Genomic DNA, 16,561 nt, shown 5'->3' with positions numbered 1-16,561 from the left:
GTAACTCTCATATTAACTTTTAATCATTCCTATTTTATCAATAATAATTAAATTATCAATTTTGAGTGTATTTTGCACGATTAGTTAATCAAGTGATTTTATAACCTCAAAAGTACTCAACACGTGACACGAGCTTCCAATAACAACGGATTTTGTGTTGTAAGTATACTTTTTTTTATTTATATCGAAAATGTTGTTGATCTTATAAAAATGTAATTTTAATTTAATTTTATTAAAAAAATGTAATTGAACAATTAAGATTTTCATAGTTTCAATTTTTACAGTGAGCAATGCCAAGAAATCGCAAAGGGGCTGATTTGAGCCGCAGTACAAGTAAAGCTGGAAACTTGCGAAATAGCAGATCCGAAAGAACAGAAGAACAAATCCAGCAACAAAATACTGATGCACGTGTCAGAATGGCGCAATTGCATCAAGAAGAGCCAGAAGATACACGAGCTGAACGCAATGAAGTCAGAAGATTAGAATAACGACAATCACGCCGTTTCACAGTCAATAGACGAAGAACAAATGACCAACAACGACAACAGGTACATCGAGCATTTATATCTGATTCATTCCTGCGTCTAGCATTCCAGTATGAGCCCGATATTGAATATTATGCTCATTCAAAAGTGGTAATTGGTGCTATGGACAAGGAATGTCCGCATTGTCATGCTCTGAAATTCAAAAATGAGCCAGCTGGGATGTGTTGCGCGTCAGGAAAAGTGCAACTACCTGAAATTGAAACACCACCTGAACCATTGAACGGCTTACTTATCGGCACGGATCCAGATTCTAACGTGTTCCTGAAGTCAATTCGAAGATTCAATTCATGCTTTCAAATGACATCGTTCGGAGCAACAGAAATAGTTCGAAATACTAATGCAAATGGTCAACAATTCAATTCTACATTCAAAATCAGAGGCCAAATTTATCATAAAATGGGCTCACTGCTGCCAATGCCAAACGAACCACATAAATTCTTACAAATCTACTTTATGGGCGGCGAGGATTCCGGAAGCGCACTTGCCAATCGCGTGAATGCACGTTGTGATTATAATAACCTTGATTCACTTTATGCCAGGCGCATCGTCAGCGAGCTAGATGCTCTTTTGAACGAGCACAACGAGTTGTTGAAAATATTCAAATCACATATGCACCAATTACAAAGCGATAATCACGCTATCGTCATTAATCCTGATAAAACACCAGCTGGAGAGCATATTCGTCGATTCAATGCACCCGTTGTTGGTGATGTTGCTGGAATCATGGTTGGCGATTGTACAGCTGCACGAGAAATTCTGATTCGAAATAATAATCTTCAGTTCATTGCTGACACACATCGTTCATATGACGCTCTCCAATATCCGCTAATATTCTGGAAGGGACAAGACGGATATTGCATAAACATAAAACAACGAGATCCCGTATCAGGTACTTCATTGATTATTAATTTGATCATTAATCATTTAACAAAACAATTAAATTATTGAACGTAATAAATTTAAATTAATTTTTATGAACGAATATTACAGGAGCTGAAACAAACAAGAACGTTAGCTCAAAGGATTATTATGCGTACCGATTAATGATTAGACGTGGCCTGGACAACGTCATTTTACGATGTCGTGAGCTTTGTCAACAATTCATGGTCGACATGTACGCGAAGATTGAGAGCGAACGACTACGATACTTACGATATAATCAACAAAAGCTGCGCGCGGAAGAGTACATTCATTTGCGAGACGCTATCTACAACAACGCCGACGTCGCCGAAATTGGTAACCATGTCATTTTACCATCATCGTACGTAGGCAGTCCACGTCATATGCAAGAATATATACAGGATGCTCTGACTTTCGTGCGCGAATATGGACGACCATGTTTATTTATCACGTTCACATGTAATCCAAAATGGCCAGAGATTACATCTTTGCTACTGCCTGGCCAAAATGCAATGCATCGCCATGACATTACAGCACGTGTGTTCAGACAAAAGTTGAAGTCTTTAATAAGTTTCATTACTAAATCACATGTATTTGGTCCCACACGTTGCTGGATGTATTCGGTTGAGTGGCAAAAGCGAGGATTACCTCATGCACACATTTTGGTTTGGTTCATCAACAAAATCCGTCCTGAAGAAATCGATAGTATCATTTCTGCAGAAATTCCAGATCCATCCACTGACCAACTGCTGTTTGATATTGTTACAACAAACATGATTCATGGTCCATGTGGTACTCTTAATAGTTCATCGCCTTGCATGGCTGATGGAAAATGTACTAAAAATTTCCCTAAAGATTTTACCAATGATACGGTCACAAATGTCGACGGATACCCAATATATCGTCGAAGAAATCCTGAAAATGGCGGACAGTCATTTATTAAAAATATCATCAACACAGACATTGATATTGACAATCGTTGGGTGGTGCCATATTCGCCTCTGCTGAGCAAGACATATAATGCTCATATTAATGTTGAGTTCTGCAGTTCTGTGAAGAGCATCAAATACATTTGCAAGTATGTCCATAAAGGCAGTGATATGGCTGTGTTTAGAGTGGAAAATACTAATGTGAATGCTCCTCCAGTGAATAAAAACGATGAAATAACGCTCTACCAAATTGGTCGGTACATCAGCTCCAATGAAGCTGCTTGGCGTATCTTTGGTTTTCCAATTCATTTACGGGATCCAGCAGTTGTTCAGTTAGCCATCCATCTTGAAAACGGTCAGCGTGTATTTTTCACGAACGAGACAGCGATTGATCGTGCAATAAATCCACCTAAAACTACACTCACTGCATTTTTTGAACTGTGTAATCGTGCGGATGATTTTGGTGCCTTTGCACGAACATTACTCTATTCACAAGTACCACGCTATTTCACATGGACTCAAACAAAAACATGGATGCCCCGCAAGCAAGGCTCACCAGTTGCTGCATGTCTCAATTTATTTAAATCAAACGCCTTGGGGCGATTATTTACAGTCAATCCAAGACACACGGAGTGCTTTTTATCTTCGACTGTTGTTGGTTAATGTTACTGGCCCATTATCATTTCAAGATATACGTAAAGTGAATGGGCAACAATATCCAACGTATAAAGATGCATGCCTTGCACTCGGCTTGCTGGAAGACGACAACCAGTGGGAATGCATGCTTGCTGAAGCTGCATTGAACTGTACAGCAATACAAATTCGTCTAATATTCGCTATAGTGTTGACTACATGTTTCCCAGCCCGAGCACAGATATTATGGGAAAATCACAAAGATTCAATGACTGATGATATATTGTATCAACATCGTATACGGTGCCACGATCTAACCATAACATTCAGCGACGAAATGTACAATGAAGCATTGATTGCTATTGAGGATCTTTGCATTGTCATTGCCAACTTACCACTTGGTAATTTCGGTATGAATTCGCCAAATCGAACTGCATCTGATTTAATGAATACTGAAATGAATCGTGAACTGCAGTACAGTACTGTAGAAATGGCAGCGATTGTTGCCCGCAATGTCCCACTAATGAATGAGGAACAAAGAACCATTTATGATCGCATTATGCTCGCAGTTTCAGCTGGACAAGGTGGGTTCTTCTTTTTGGATGCACCGGGTGGAACTGGCAAAACATTCGTTATTTCGCTAATTCTTGATGAAATACGATCAAATAATGGCATCGCATTGGCCGTTGCATCATCGGGCATTGCAGCAACTTTATTGGATGGAGGTAGAACAGCTCATTCAGTATTTAAGTTGCCACTAAATATTCAGAATAACCCTGACGCAGTATGCAACATTAAGAAACAATCGTCCATGGCCACTGTGCTGAAACGGTGTAAAATTATTATTTGGGATGAATGTACTATGGCACACAAACATTCACTTGAGGCGTTAAACAGGACATTGAAAGATATTAAAAACAGTGACAAACTATTTGGCGGAACTCTGTTGGTCAGGTGATTTCAGACAAACACTTCCAGTCATTCCACGTTCAACATACGCTGATGAGATCAACGCTTGCTTAAAATCATCTCCATTGTGGCGTAATGTTGAAAAATTACAGCTAAAAATAAATATGCGCGTTCAAATGCTTCAAGATCCATCCGCTGAAACATTTTCAAAACAACTCTTAGATATCGGTGATGGAAAAGTTGCTATAGATGAAACTGGATACGTAAAATTACCGACCGATTTCTGCACAATCGCTGATTCGCAAGATACTCTCATTGAACAAATATTTCCCGATGTACACACACAGTACATAAATCATGAGTGGCTTGCAGAAAGAGCGATTTTAGCGGAAAAAAATGTAGACGTTGACAATTTAAATCTGAAGATACAAATGTTGTTGCCAGGGAACTTGGTATCATATAAATCTATTGATACAGTTTGCGACGACAGCGAAGCAGTAAATTTTCCCACAGAGTTTTTGAACTCACTGGATTTGCAGGCATGCCACCGCATAATTTACAATTAAAGGTTGGATCTCCAATTATCTTGCTTCGTAATTTGAACCCGCCCCGGCTGTGCAACGGTACGCGATTAGTCATTCAAAAATTAATGAAAAACGTGATCGAAGCCAGGATTTTAATGGCAAGTTCAGAGGTGAAAATATACTCATACCACGGATTCCTATTATACCTACAGATGTGCCAATTCAATTCAAACGTATTCAGTTTCCGATTAGATTGGCATTTGCAATGACTATCAACAAATCCCAAGGTCAAACGATATCTGTTTGTGGATTAGATTTGAGAACACCATGTTTTTCACACGGACAATTATACGTGGCATGCTCTCGAGTGGGTAAACCATCCAGTTTGTTTGTGTTAGCTAAAGATGGACTAACAAAAAATATTGTTCACGCTATAGCATTAAGAGATTGATATTGTTTAATAGTGTTACTGTCGTAATTGTTTAATTAATGATATATAATTTTAAGGCATAAATTATAATAACTTAAAAATAATGTTTGCCTTTTGTTATTTTTATATTCCCTCATCGTTCACAGCGCTCCATGCTTATTTCACGCATATACCACATTCTTACATACATACAATATACACATTCTAACATACATACATACTTACAATAAGTAAGCTATTTTTTGTCTACACTAGAAATTACTAGGAAATTATTTATATGGCAAAACAACGTTTGCCGGGTCAGCTAGTCATATTATAAAAAAATGCTTTGTTTCAGTAAAAAATATTATTATATTAATTGCAGATTAATTCTTTCCACTTTAATTTAAAGCATAAATTCTACGGGAGCTAACAGAAAATGAGAGAGATACATATTACGTTATGACTGAAGGCTTTTATAATATTATGAGTGAATTATATGACTATAAAAATTTGAAGTTTTAAAATATTTTGATGAAGAATCTATTAAAGTAGGAATTGCGTAAAATATTTAATTATTAAAATTTAAACGAACATTAAGATTGGCGAACCAGCTGGTCGCCAAAGGCGGCTAGTTTAATAATAAAATAACCGCACTATTGAAATCTATTAATGCAAACTTCATGTAAAAATCAACCATTTTTTTAAAAAATTAAAACCATGTTAGTTAAGTATGATTTGTATGTGATTGAATTTTTGTTTTTAAATTTGGATTAATTGATTCATTTGCATGCAAACTTAATTTGCAATTGGATAGTGAATTAATTCAATTTCCCTTTGCTCCTTTAAAATTTCGGGAAATTAGATTGTCACATGAGTTTGAAAAATATATCATTACAAAAGAACTGCACCTACCATCAGCCACGTTAAAAAATACTATAAAAAGCTCCTTTTGTAAAATTTCATCATTGGGAAATGTTCAAAACACAGTTTTGTGAAATGATGCGCGCAGAAGAAAAGAGGAAATGCATCCCGATTTACAATGTTTGTTTGTCACTTCAGATTGCTATTTTCATGAGTCTCTTTTCGGCAAAATAAAAATATGAAGCAACTATCGATACATCACTTTTACGTTTATTCTACATAGAAAGGGAGAAAAAAATCACTGCAAAGAAAATGGCAATGTGATAACAGTAAAAGGACATGCGATTTTTAAAGAAGTAATGAAACTACTCATAAGGTAAACTGGTAACACCTTAAAACGTAAGATAACTCATTAATAACGATATTGCATGTCTACAAGAGTCGGCTTCAAATGCATAATATAATATATTTAATAAAAACAGTTTTTAAAAACGCAATTATCTGGCGAAAAAATAATTCCATCTTTTTTGTCTTTAATTAAAGATAATATGAAATATGAATTAAAGATAATATGAAATATGAATATTCAATTAAATGGCATAATAAATTCCAATAACTTATTATTTCCATTTTTATACAATATTTACTTAAATCAGTTCGTAGCATTTAAATAGTTCATATTTGCTTTCCTCAAGATTAGTTTTGATATTAACTTTCATATTTTACTCTTCCGTTTATTGAAAGTAATGGTCTTTAGTGTTTTAGTTGCTTTATAAATTATTATTAACTATGTTTCATAAAAGCATTTTCTATTTTTGAAGCACTATGGAGTTATTTTGATTCATGTTCAAGTAACGACCATGATTCAAACGAAAGTTGAGGGTTCAAAACGATCTCCGAGTTCTCTCATAGCCTTCATACTCCCCAATCGCCTAAAAGTAGTTTTTCAACATAAGAATTTTCAAAGATATCCGATATGATAATTATATCAAAGATAATAAGTTTTTGGCGGTGATTTTATATGCTTAATCTTTCAATTGGCGATTTTTTTTCTTTAGAGCATGCTGCCAGTATCATGGGACTTATAAACAGCTAAAAGACCAAATATATACCTGCAATAAGCAATATGACGTCCCATGAATCCCATTTGGAAATTGGTTCTCACAAATTTCAAGTTGTCCAAAGTTTTACGTATCTTTGTTCTATAGTTACTGATGACAATAATATAGTCAAGGAGATTCAAGGTCGTCTAATGTCATTAAATCTATTGTAAGTAATAATTGCAAGAAATATTACGACCTTGACGTAATATTGTAAGTAAAATAACATTTCTTTCGCTTAAAAATGAAAACGTTTTACGATTAAAGCAGCGTTTGTCTATCTAAATTACATTTTCAGATAAGAAAAAAAAATGGATTTCATTTAAAGTGAAACGCAATTATAAAACTTTAGTAGCTTGTTCATGATCTGATCTGTAGGTATCCATGGTGTTCTGGAATGGATGGAAGTAATCACGCTGAAGTATTTTCTCAGCTATTGTTTTAGAGATGACAATTCTAAAAAAAATACACTGCCATGAAGGTAGTTTGAAAAATAAATAAACCAAAATGTCGTTTTCTCCACCATTTGTATGGAGCCTTCTCTTTCACGGGGAAGTAAGTATCTTATAATTTACGATTGCTAGACTGTTCCATAAATACGTTTTCTATATGCATATTGGAAACACAGGAAGTGACGTCGACATTCTTGCAACTAAATTGGCATTACGATTATACATAACTTAAATTCTGAGCATTTAAAAAAACGTTCTTCGTTTATTGTTATTGTTATTATTATTATTATTAATAAGTCAATTCTTGAGTGCCACAAAGTACAGCACAAGGTTTACAGAAGTAAGTAGGAACAACTACATACATACATAAAAACAGATAAAAATAAGGATAAAAACAACAGGAAAAAAATAAACAACAAGACTAATTAAAAATTGAAGCAGAAATAAATTTACAGAAGGAGAAAAAGCCATTTTGTGGTCGACCAAAACATGAAGCGGAGATGGAAACTTAATATTACATGCATTGAGATTCAGAATAAAATCCCTTCTCCCTTCAATAAGTTTCGAGCAATCAAAAGGAAAGTGTTAGACATTTTGAACTCCACCCACGCTGCAAGAGCACAGATCAGTGTCCGATAATCCAAATTTCTTGAGATAATAATTGAAATTACCATGTCCAGTAAGAAATTTTGTTAAGTGAAAATCACTGAATAAATGCTTGTTATTTAATCTTTGAGAAATTGTGGGGAAAAATAATTTAGTTAAAGAGGCAGTTGACGAATTCTGGTAAAGCTCATTCTATAAGAGAATGGTCGTTTTGTGATTCTCATTGCGAATGTGAGATTTGGGGATGCTCACAGGATCAATGATGTTTAGCTCTGTAGCCTGCTTTGCAAGCCAATCAGCTCTTTCATTCCCTAAAATGCCAGAATGACCTCGCACATGCGAAAACCAGACACTAATTCCTCTTGCTTTAAGCTCGTAAAGAGTGATTTGAAAATTCACTACAATTTTGTTGCAGGAAGAAATATTAGTAGCAAAAATGAGGATTAAAGAGAATCAGTACAAATCAGAAACCTGGATGACAGAGTACAGTAGTTTACGGTCCATTTGAGCGAGTTATTGAGGCATAGCAATTCTGCTTGGAACACACTACACTCATCAGGAATTCTAAAAATAAAGTGTTCCATTTCGGCTGCTTCTTGAAAAACAACAAAAGCAAGTAAGCAAATAAAAGATTAACCCTCTGACTGCGAAATTCTTTAAAATCACTATTTAGATGCGATATTTTGCAAATAAGTTCAAATATTTTCAAAGAAAGTGAAATACTATATGTTACACGATAATAATATAATATAATAAAAATCTGTAATCGTAAAAAAAAATACTCTAAACTGAGAAAAAAGCGGGATCTAACTGAAAATGTACTAATCGCCAACCCGCGAAAATCTCGGGATGCGCAGCTGGAGGGTTAATATGAAGCAAACAATCACAAGCAAAGAATTTTTCCTCTTCGGTATTCCATATCTCCTCTGAGATATTTTAAATGCGCGCTCTCTCGATTTTCGATATATATTGAATGTTTATACCGAAATTCAAATCAATAAATGTTTCCATCTAAATATGAGATAAGCCAAACTTCACTTTAAAAAATACATACATCAGTTAATTTTGTGTGTGAAAGATAAATGTAAAGGAAAAAAAAACATTTTACTGATAGATATTTTTATACTATATGGGAATAATTGCAAATTTAATTTTTAACTCTTTTATTTCAGCTTACATACAAGCTAAAGTCTTTTCACGTAATTGCCTACATTTTAAATGAAACTTTCTAATTTGAAGTCTCTCTCCAAATCCAACAATTAGAAAAATAAATGTTTCAATTTTCCTGAGCACCTTCTAAAATACTTATATCATAGTATATAAATTTCATTTATTAAATCCTCACGATTCTGGAAAAAAAATATTCAGTTTGCCACAAATGTTTTAGTATTTCATTCATCAAAATCCATTTGAAGAGTTGTATTGAATAAAACTAAAATATTATGCATACACGCTTTGGTAATACTATCAAATAAACCATGAAATGAGGATTTTTTTGTTGCCTTTTTTCTCTATTCAAGAAATAGATTCATTTGTAATGCAATACATGCCATAAAATAATTCTGTTTAGAAGTATTTGTAGCTAGAACTAATTAAAGAAATTCTATATGAAAGGTAAGAGGAGAATAAATACGAAGAAAAATTTCGTCACCTATGTGAAAGATATTTGTCGCGGTAGAAACCACAAAATAGTCAATAATTACAACCCCTGAAAGTGGATTATTCACCAGTATTCAGTAAAAGAAATGTAAACATTAGTTATTGAATTAAATGCAATGTGAAACTTAAAGAAAAGGAATCTTACAGTAATGGACATTAAGTTGTCCTGGTCCACGTGCAACATTTTCAGTGTATTTATTGACTTTCCTTGTATTCAAGATGTTACATCGGTAATTTTCGGCAAAGAATTCCTCTCCTGAAATATTTAATAAAATGATCGTTAGTTTTAGTTGCAAGTGTTAACAAAGAGGAAACTTGTTTTATGGTCATTTTATATTAAAACCTTAAAATGTATTGAATATTTTATAACAAACTTATCTTAAATTATATTTATAAGGAAATTTTGTATTTGTAAAAATTGCACTAGAAATTGAATATTAATTTAGCTCTCTAGGGGATAAAAAATAATAACTAAATGCATTAAAATTAAAATATCTTAAATTTACATTTGAAAGTTTAATCTAAAATAGCGAATAGCAACCAAAGAATGCTTTTTCAGAAAAATAAAATAAATATTTTCAGAGAAAAAATGAATTAGCAAATCTCTTTTAAATAAAACTATGCATTTTAGTTGCTAAAGAGATAAATAAAAAAGTGAAAACAACACAAAACAGATCCATTTTGGAAAATTAAAAAAAAAAAAAAAAAACGATTTAAAAAAGATGCGACTCAATCGTATGTTAATAGAGTCGAACTTCGGATTTTAAAAAAGAACGGCATGATAACTTTTATTAATTCCATTTCTGTTCGATTTTATCAATAGTAGAAAAGAATTTAATGATGCCATTTCATTGCTTTCTTCTCTAAAATTCAATTCCTTTTTTAGATCGCTTATTTTTTCTCTTTTTTCCTTCAGATAGAACTAGACCTGGTTGAAAGGGAATAGTCTTTTCTAGAAAATGAGTTTTTAAAAGGAGAAGAAGAGAACATTTTTGAATCACATCTCCGAGTTAACTTTCAAAGGGCGTAATTAAGTTTTCTTATGCAATTTTTCTACGTTATATCTTATTAATATTCCAAACGAGTGCATTTCAGAAACTTTTTTAGCAATAATGGAAGAGAAAATAATACTCTCTTAAGGAAGATAACGAATGCATTTGTGTACATTTAAAGGTTTAATAAGATTCAACATTAAATCACTTTTATTTATGGTTATTCAGAATTATATTTTTAAATTAAATTGAAGAATGGAATAAAAAAAACATTGTTTGAAATGAAGATTTTTCACTAAGCTATGAAAAGCTAAACTTATTTTGCACAATGTTTATCGTCCAGAATATTTATGTCGTAATAATTCTTATCTTTCCCATCCATCCCTTTTTTAAAAATATTTTCGGAATTTTTCAAAGGCTTGCTGATATTTTTATTTTCAATGGTAAAAGGTTTAGGAGAAGAGGATTAGAGCTGCAGAAACGGGATAAACATGTTTATTTATTTTCAATAAGTTATCCAGCTTGGAAAAACAATATAATTTGTCATCTAGGAATTTCTCGAGCTGAAAGAGCATTTTTTTTTTTTTTTTTTTTTTTTTTGTAATAACCAATTAAACACAATATAATCCTTTAACAATTTGAAGTCAAACTTATGCCATTTGGGTGTTACTAATTCAAAAATAAGTGTTTATATGAGATGCTAACAGAAATTTACTCTAAGCAATTTTGTCTACATTTTATTTAAACTTATATTGTAAGAAGCCAATAAAAGACGTCGAGCAATTTTTGCCACAGCTGTCATAATATCATTTCTATTTTTAAAAGACAGCACATTTTGAGACAATGTTTCTGGTTGCCGCAATTGACCGTGACAGGAAAAGATACATGTCATAATAGCAGTTTTAGGATTGCGAGTTCTGAATAATAATTTCTTCCAAGATCTTTCTGCTTTCACATCGTTGTTTCCTCCAACACAATAATGCCATTTCGATAACCAATGTCTCATGTAAAAGTTTCTGATATCTTGATATGTCATCAGTTTCCATTACTATTTTCTGCTTACTACCCTCCATTTTTAGGTGACAGCGAAAAAACAAAATGACACTGCACATTTTTTATGGGGAAATCCCGTGACCGAATTCGCCAACTCCAAACATTGGATCAGTTTTAAAAAGTGTTATAAAAACTCACGAATCTCGATACGTCATCATTTGATGCCTGCCTCTCACTTTTCACCTTTTTCATACTCTTTTATTTCATTATTTTTTTAAAATAAATTACAAACATACTACATCGTTATAAATTCTGTAAAAATATTGGCAAAAATCCCAACCGCAACCATTGTACCGATTTCGAAACTTTTTGCTTTCTGTGAATGCACATCATCACTCATTTATATGTCTTCACTGGTCGTCTAGCCCCTATCAATATAATCATGTCAATGAATTCCGAGGAAACACGTCTTATCAAAACACAACAAAAAAAAGGCTATTTTAAATTATAACAGCGTAATAATGATACAAAATTACGGCTGGCTATCTGTGGTTAAAAGTGAAAAAAGTTAATTAAACAAAAATTGGAAAAAATCAATCTATTTTTGATATTGAGTGCTCTTTTTAATTTTTTTACACTATTTATATTCTATAATTTTATATATAATTATAATCTATAATATTATGCGTATCACGTTTTATAATATTAGGTGCCTGCTTGTATTTTAATCATCGACATTTATTAGTAAACATGCGAAGTATCTATATATAAAAAAATGGTTTTGGGTTTTACCAATTTACTATTATTTTGTTGAAAGTTTTCTATTCAGTATTATTGATTATTCAGTGTATAAAGACTACAGTCATGGAACGATCCAAATTACATTTTCGACATTCATTATTTTTTTGTTGTTTCATTTGGAGAAACCTGCTGCCGAAGCCCATTAGACACTTTTAGAAACTTATGGGGATGCTGCTCCGTCATATCCCAATTGTCGATTTTGATTTCAACGATTTAGGAGTGGTGATTTCGATGTCAATTGCAAAGAATAGTCTAGAGGACCAAAAAAGACAAACATTTGCAAGACATTGAAAAGTAAATGGGAAAAAGTTGTGGAAAATGATGTAAAATATTTTGATTGATATGTATTGTATCAATTTTTCTCAACAAATGTTTCTAAAGGGGAAAAATGATCAAAATGCATGCAAGCACTATTATTTCTTTTCTATGATATTATGCATAATTCTTGAGGTTGAGATGCAGACGATCTTTTAATGGCGTGTCTAGTAGTTGCGAGATTTATGCGAAGTAAAAGCAGACAAAATTGCTGCTTTAGACATTTTATTTAGTGATTGTGACGGACGATTTCCATCAGAGTTTCTACCTGGGGAGAATGTACAGTGACGTAATGTTTTTAAAATATTCCCCGGTTATGGACGGCGGTTAGAAAACAGCTAATTTGGTATGAAATTCATTTCATCATATGATCATCGTTGGCATTAATTTTATATGAAAAAAAAACTTTCTTACATACTCCTAAAAACTTTCTTACATGCTCTCTAATAAAGATATTATGCCAGAGAACACCTTGTCTGGCATTGGCGTTAATAGTTACGAAATATTAGCCTTCGACGTGAATTTAAAATGTTTACTGAATCTATCATTGGATTCTTGTCAAGTTCTTTTATCTATTTATTTCTGGCATGTTATTAATAATATGTGAAAATCGAATTTTTGTTTTAACGTGTTTAACCAACCCACTGAATCAAACATCCAGCTCAAAACTAAACTTGTAATCACAAAATCACATACCAAATTTGATATCTTTAAGTAACAAAGTTTTTCAGCTATTGTTTTTGCATGTTTCTGAAGTACGCAAATACAGATGATCAACCCCTTTTTGTATTTGACTCAAAATTCGAAAGTTGTCCACACTGTGGGTATTAAATCTGTGTTTCCAATTTTATTCAGTTGGGTCTTTTCATTTTGTTCATTTATATTCGAGCAGCCGGACAGACACATTTTCTTCGAATGGCATTCAATAGAAATTTGATAAAAGAAAAGTCTACAGATTTGGTGTAAAGATGGTATACGAAATTTCATCCGACCAGCAAAAAACGTTTATAAATCATCTTTCTTGCAAACCGACAGACAGACCTGCATAAAACAGACCTAATGCAAAAAAAAAAAAAAAATCGAATTCGGGGAAGCATAAAATATGGAGATTTGTCAAAATCCCGATTCTTTTTGACGATTGCGATATTTTCTTTATACATTATGTTCGAAAAAGTAAAAAGTGTCGAATTCGGTGTTTTTTAGTTGAGAGGAGGGCGCTTTGTCTTTTTCCAATTATTTTTGATATATACATAATGGGCGAAGAGTTGGTTCCTTCAGGAGGCAGATAAATATTAAGATCGAAAAAAATGACTTGAAATTTAAATCTGGTTATTTTAAATTTTATGGAAAAAATACAATGAGAACCATGCAATATATAAAAAAAGTCTACACGTTTTTCCTTTTATCACTTTTTGATCTGTGTATATGATTTTTGATGAATCTCATTCATTTATTGGATTTAACGGACAACCATTTTTGGCATTGCTATCTCTATGATCCTTTTGTGTAGATAGGATGCGAGGCCTAAAATATCCTAAACTCCCTGGTACTTCCAGTGCTAGAAAATAGGGATTTAACAACATAATGCGGAAATAAAAGATTTGGATATTAATAAAAACTATTATAATCGGTTTTATGCCGGGTTTATACTCGGCCAGTAGGCAGCGCAAATGTAGAAGGGCTGAAAAATGCTGTTCGGTCGATGGCAAGTAATTGTCCCGACCGGACAACAACATGCCTTTGTATTGTATTTTTTTTTTTTTAATGCGCATACGTTTGCAAAATTTTGCGGGTTTCCCTCCCCCTTGAAAAAATTGATAACTTATCATATATTCCGACATTTTTTGCTCTTTGTTTTTTCTGATGAGAGGGGTTTTTTTTTCATTTTATTTGCCATTTCTTTCTTATAGCTTTCCAAATTTAGGTATGTTGATGTTTTCTTTTATTTTACCATGTTTCTTTATGTAAATATCCATCATTTTAATACAAAGCACAGTATAAAAAACAATTCAGTGACGCCAAAACGGCAGTTTATAGCCAAGTATGGAATGACTGGATCTGTCTTATGAAATTGTGGCAGGCATAAATCAATCCCTTTCTACGCATGTGTTGCCGACTGGCCGAGTGTAAGCCCACCAGTAGATTCATCAGACTCTCATCGCAGCTTTAAAATAAAATATCAATTTCTGAAAAATCTTGTAATTAAAAGTCTGACGAAAACAATGAAAGTAATGTAAATTTTATTGCAGCCATAAAAATTACTATCGAAAATTAGGGAAAAAATCTTTAAAAATTCTTAAAATTCAGGGAAAAATTTTATGCAGTTTAGTCGTTATAATTACAATGATAACTTTTTTTTAATTTTAAAACATTATTCTGAATATTTTTGAAACTCAGTTTTTAATTAATCAAACTATAATAACTTATATATGATATAATAATAATAAATGAAATAAATATATACAAAAACTTTTAATTAATGAAATTATAATAAAAATTAAAACAAAAATCGCTTAGAAGTGCACATTCATAATGTCCGAATTTCAAATGTGCTAAATACAACTTTTCAAAATGATAATAATTTATGATTAATGCTATTTTTTAAATTATTAGATTGACCATATATTTTCTATGAGAAAATAAAATAAAGTAATTTTCAATCTTTGACATTGGCTGATTGAGACAACATTCTTTTAACCTCAATTGCTTGGTAATGCTTGGAAGTTAGCTGAAAGGGAACGAAACCACCGACAATTAATTCCAATGAAAAAACACAAAATAAATTTTAATAATATATTATTAGATGCTTTTCTTTAATTTTATTTCATGTGGGTCTACACTTGCTTTAATCTTATGCATTCAAGATTCTTCCAGCAGTTTCGTTACCAAATGAAGAATCACAATTTTTTTTCTTTTCTTGTAAGGAAACACTGCATTGAGAATCAAGAAAGAAAACATTAAGAATCATTAATCTAGAATCATGTCAAGTGTCCACGTATGAAGCGGAAAGAGTAGGCACCAGTAATCATCTCAAGAATATCGCCAAGTCCCATTTTGTCCATCATTCCTGGTAAGATATAGATTGACCTATATTAAGGTTAACAGAAAAAAAAAGAAATTTCTCTGTCTCAGGCAGTAATTATGGCTGCTGGAATAAATAGAAATATCTGTACGAAAAAAAAATAATAATAGTCCGTGAAGGCGGCTGCAGTTCTTAACTCCGAATTGTTTTGATAACAGCACTGACAAGCGAATGATTTATTATCCTTCGTACAAGTCAGCGGCGTCGAAGAAAAAAACTGCACCTTCAATGCACTGAAAGGAAAGATTCTCTTAGAACTTCATTTAAAGTATAGAAGAATACAAGTTCTTTCACACTTTTTCTGAAAATCCAACACTTATAATTGTTACAAATATTAATAAAGCTTCATCTGTTAAAATGTGTAAATTGTTTCACAAAAATAAATACATTTGAAAGATATATCTATATTTTCACCTTTACTTTTTAGGATGTCACAAAATCTTCAACAAAAAATTAAAGAAACTATAGAATTAGTTATGTAAATGAAAAAAAAATAAATAATTCATACATAAAGCTTGGAAATCCTGGAAAAGGAAAAAAACAACACCATACATCTGACACATGTATAGAAAATGCGCAACAAATGAGAAAATATTTTTTTTTTACTTATATCACTAAAATAATGGTATTTAGCCATATTTAGCCGCAGGGGATTCACCGTATTTCAGAAAATAGTTGCAAAGGGCTTCTTTACTCTAATTCCAGTTTAGATAAGGGACGACTTCGGTTTTTTTTTCTTTCTTTTTCTTTCGTTTTCCTACATGTATTACCAAGATAGAATACAGTTAATGCATTCTAAAATGTACATCTAATTCCACCGTAGAAAAAAGATCGTAAGTACAACTATT

General features: G+C 32.3%; 1 protein-coding gene across 1 annotated transcript; it reads left to right on the top strand.

Annotated features, from left to right (window-relative positions):
- Window positions 1-290: 290 nt before the first annotated feature.
- LOC129956837 (uncharacterized) lies at window positions 291-3,037 on the top strand. The gene is made up of 3 exons (XM_056068791.1): window positions 291-470; window positions 597-1,434; window positions 1,536-3,037. The coding sequence occupies exons 1-3, from the start codon at window positions 291-293 to the stop codon at window positions 3,035-3,037; spliced, it is 2,520 nt and encodes an 839-aa protein (XP_055924766.1).
- The last annotated feature ends 13,524 nt before the right edge of the window (window positions 3,038-16,561 follow it).

This window comes from Argiope bruennichi, chromosome 11, assembly GCF_947563725.1.
Source record: "Argiope bruennichi chromosome 11, qqArgBrue1.1, whole genome shotgun sequence".
In the NCBI taxonomy this organism is placed as follows: domain Eukaryota; kingdom Metazoa; phylum Arthropoda; class Arachnida; order Araneae; family Araneidae; genus Argiope; species Argiope bruennichi.
The sequence above is the reverse complement of the archived record's forward strand: the minus strand, read 5'-3'. Positions and strand labels throughout refer to the sequence as shown.